Source organism: Camelina sativa, chromosome 7 (genome assembly GCF_000633955.1).
Source record: "Camelina sativa cultivar DH55 chromosome 7, Cs, whole genome shotgun sequence".
In the NCBI taxonomy this organism is placed as follows: Eukaryota; Viridiplantae; Streptophyta; class Magnoliopsida; order Brassicales; family Brassicaceae; genus Camelina; species Camelina sativa.
This window is the reverse complement of record NC_025691.1, coordinates 22,907,472-22,911,687: the sequence shown is the minus strand read 5'-3', so window position 1 is coordinate 22,911,687 and position 4,216 is coordinate 22,907,472. Positions and strand designations below refer to the sequence as shown.

Genomic DNA, 4,216 nt, shown 5'->3' with positions numbered 1-4,216 from the left:
TTTTTTTTTTTTTTTTTTTTTTTTTTTTTGTGAAGAACGATCATGACGGTATCTAAATCTTGCTTTTTGATATGTTGATTGTAACGCTAGCTACTAATAAGAGAGAGCTGAATAATTTGGAAATCGAAGAAAAACGGAAGAAGCAGAAGAAACACAATGAGAGATCTGAGGAGGTCTGCTTATAAGCTGTGATATTAATTTTTTCATCCCTACAAACTTAAACTTGCGTTTTACAATTGAAAGTTTTTTTTTAAAATTTTGTTTGGAAGATGCAGATGGAGAAATATGAGAAGGTCAGATTCTACTACATTAAAGACTTTCCCCTCACTTTCAACTTTCACTCGTGAACCTATAACTTATATGTTTTTGTGTCGCTTTCTTATTCTGTAGGAAATAGAAAAATTGAAGAAATCTTTGAAAGAGATGACTGAAACAATTAAAGAACTACGGCAGATTATTCAAACAAGTGCCGTTTTACCTTTACCGTTCAGAGTATATTGTTTTCTTTTTCTTTTCTTTCATCATCACATGTTCTTTCTTTTTTACAAATATATTGTACAAGTTAGTTACAAAGAAGTCTTGTTTTTTTTATAGCAGAACCGTGAAGAGTGCAATTACGGAAATAAAGATCATCTGGGGCAAAATGATCACACCCTTTTTTGTCAAGGATTTGATATTTCCGTTCCTAGGCATGAAATCAAGAGCGCATTGTGGAAACATTTCTCTTTATGTGGAAAGGTCACAAGGGTTTATGTTCCCATAGAGTGTGCTACCGGTGTTGCCTTGGGGTTTGTGAACTTGGTTCCTCCAATTTGTTACAAAAACACTCTCAAGTTACATGCAATTTAAACAGAAAAGATTTGACTTCATTATTTCTTTTTTCTTTTTACAGTTTTGCTTTTATTGATCTGGCAAAACATTATAAAAAGGGGTTAAAACTCAATGGAAGTTTCTTGGGAGGACGGAAGCTCTGTGTTATGATTGGCACAGCTAGAAAGGAATTATTTGGCCTTGATGAGGACTTTGCAGGTTGTAAACGTTGCCCTCGCTATAATCCATACAGAAGAAACTTAACCTACCACCATGAAAAATACAGGTACATAGATAAATTTATTGATGCTTCTTGATTACAGAGTCTGTGTAACTTGCCACTAATTCGGGGCTCTTAATTATTTAGGCAGTGGATTTCGTCGCTTCCAATGGTTGGCACTCGCTTTAGCAAAATTGGTCGTTTTACAGCCATTATTGGCAGGCTTCACGGGCACGGCACCGTTTGGTAGGCTTTACAGCTTAGTATTGGTCGTTTTACCGTTGCTGTTACTTGCTTCTCGACCAGCTACATCAAACTATTTGCGAGAAATTTCAGTGTTATTGTGTTATCTTGCAGGATCAAACTTAGATGAGACGCGACTGTTGCTGAGATAGCTGTAAAAGTTGCATCTTTACACAATTCTTATCATGGTACCAAAAGAATTGTAGGCGTAGCAACAAGTTTGGTATTAGATTAGATAATTACAGAAAGAGACGGTGTATCAAATTTGGACATTCGAGTTCAAGCTTATACCGTCAATTTTTTGGTTTTGCTGTCATATAAATGATACTTGGGTAAAGGTAGACAACTAGACATAGCTTAGTTGCAGAAGACTTGAAATCCTTGTGTCACAAGATTATGATAATTCAATAATGGTAGACGTAGCTTAATAATAGCTTGGTTTTATTGACCAAATTGGATTTTCATTTATGGTTTAAATGCTCGGTTATCCTAAACCGGCATACTGATTGTGACACCCACTTTTTTTTACGTTCGCATGCTATTTAATGGGCCTTAGCCTTTTTGATCCGGACGATAGCGAAAGATGCAAAACGTTGATATATCTTTTTTATTTGTGCACGATTTTTTTTTAGTTTTTTCCTATACACCGAGTTAAGTACATTTTAGTCTACAGTCACACACATATACTACAGATTAAACTCAATAAAAAAAGCAATATCGATCGTATTATCTTTTTTTTTCTTTCTTAAACGGTATTATAGTTATCCTTCTATAGTTGAGGAGGTATATGATTTCTCTTATGCAAGGCTTTTGAATGAGTGATGGATGATTAGTACTCAGGAAGCTTTAAGAGCACCTCGCGATTTATGATATAGGTGAGTGAGACTAGGGTCAACGGGTCCAGGTCGACGACTTGTTGTGGTTCGACGAAGACGTAAAATTATTAGATAGACGTTCCCGTGCGTCGTTTTCTGACAGAATTTATATATGTACTATTGTTTGGTCGCCATGTATTCATTTATCTTAATCTTACATAAAGAACTTCCGTTATGCCACACGTACAAACCAAATGGTCAAACCATATAAGGTGTGTAAAATCACCCCGAACAAGTTTTGGCTGCTCAAATCATAGTTAACGAGACTGAAAGCCAAATCCAAATACATCGATGAACATAATAGTCGGACTTCGTATGAAATATATGCAACTTAATCTAGTAAATCTGTAAATGATAACGCTTCTTATATATAATTAGATCTATGAAGAAATCAGATCATAATTTTGTTTTTTCGACTTATCAATTTGAAAGAAAAACCATTCCTGAATATGTGTATTGACGTCCTAAATTCCTAAACTACCAATGTAAATATATATAGTACAAATTAACTGATTATAATAACATTAGCTAGACTTTTCATCAATGGTTTTACGTTTTCTTAGCAAAAGTAACAAAAAAAAAAGGATTAAACAAGAAAAAAGTGATAGGTGGGGAAGTGGTCCCCAACACCAAAAAAATGTGTGGCTGGCACCCAATTGGAATGCACCAAATTCTTTTATTAACTCCCAAAAATAAAATAAAAACAAATAAAGAGACTATAAAAGATTGTTTCTTTTCTGATTGGATAACCATGACGTAGCATGCGTCACCAAGATACCCTTCGCGCGTTGCAAACGAATGTTCTATTACGGTTTTTATTTTATTCTTTTGACCTTTTAATCTCTTTGCCTTTTGGCCTATTAAACTCTTCTTTACACACACGCAAGGTTTTTTTTTTTTGAACGTAAACGTATTTTTTACATTCATAGCGTTAATCACATCTTACTTTTTGTTTTGAGGGTTTTAATGTTTTTTTTTTTTTTTTTTTTTTNTTCAGGGTAAATCCCGATGCCTATGAAGGAGGCCGAGACTAATCTCTGGAGGAGGTGCAGCCCATGGATAGACCCTCTCTCCGAGTATTCAAATGGGCAGTAAGCAACGACCCATATTCATGTGGTCGTAAGCAAGAACCCATATCCATGTGGCCACATAGTAAATGGATAGCAATTCCGCATCTGGGGAGAATTGATCTCTGACCTGGACCAATATGACAATTCTTCCAAACAAATGGGAACCACTAGCCCACCGTCATGTGGTTAATGTTAAAATTTATACTCAAAGAGTCAAAAGTTCTAGTCTTCTAGAACCTTTAAGCAAGACTTAAATAGCCAAAATTACTTTTTTTTTTTTTTCCCTTTCAATAGTATTACGCCAAAATACTCGAATATTCATCTTATAGCTTTTGGCTATATAATTTGGCTTTTTACATAATGAATCAACAGGAGGGTTGAGTGGTGACGTGTATATTCTAGCAAAACAGATCTTTTAAATCTCAAGCCGCTCAAAAATTTGAATTGTTGGCCAACTACTATTCAGCATTTAACATTCTCCAATCGTTTTCCTCCATTTTCTATATTCAGATACATCTCCTTTACTAAATTATTTTAAGTGTCATTGTCATTGTTGCAAAAAAGAAGATAACTTATTTAAGTGTTCATACGACATTTGAAGGGGGGATGTATATGAAAATCAATGTACATATTATAGTGTTTACTTTTTATTTTATTTTACAGTATCCCTATCATTCAAGTAGACAAAATTCAAAATTAAATATTCATATATATATATATATATATATATATATTTGATCAATTAGAAAATTACAGTAAAACCTCTATAAATTAATAATATTGGGATGAAGACGTTTTATTAATTTATAGTGATATTAATTTATCTATAAATTAATAATTATTATTTTATAGTGTAAATTAATAATTATTAATTTATAGATATATTTTTAATTGTTTATTTTTTTTTAAATTATGAATTGGAACAATTATAGCAACATAAGATTAAACTTTCGGATGTTATAAATTTTATGGTTTAGGAATTGAACTTGTAATATTTA

The 4,216-nt window shown here is 33.0% G+C and overlaps 1 protein-coding gene across 1 annotated transcript in view; it reads left to right on the top strand.

Moving 5' to 3' along the window:
• LOC104702066 (polyadenylate-binding protein 2-B-like) overlaps positions 1-1,667 on the top strand; it is a 2,246-nt gene extending 579 nt beyond the window's left edge. Inside the window, exons 3-9 of the mRNA XM_010417880.1 lie at positions 91-173; positions 270-293; positions 391-492; positions 598-788; positions 893-1,096; positions 1,178-1,276; positions 1,388-1,667. Of these exons, the coding sequence (XP_010416182.1) occupies positions 91-173; positions 270-293; positions 391-492; positions 598-788; positions 893-1,096; positions 1,178-1,276; positions 1,388-1,403 (719 nt within the window). The 3' untranslated portion in view covers positions 1,404-1,667. The remainder of the gene's footprint in view (positions 1-90; positions 174-269; positions 294-390; positions 493-597; positions 789-892; positions 1,097-1,177; positions 1,277-1,387) is intronic.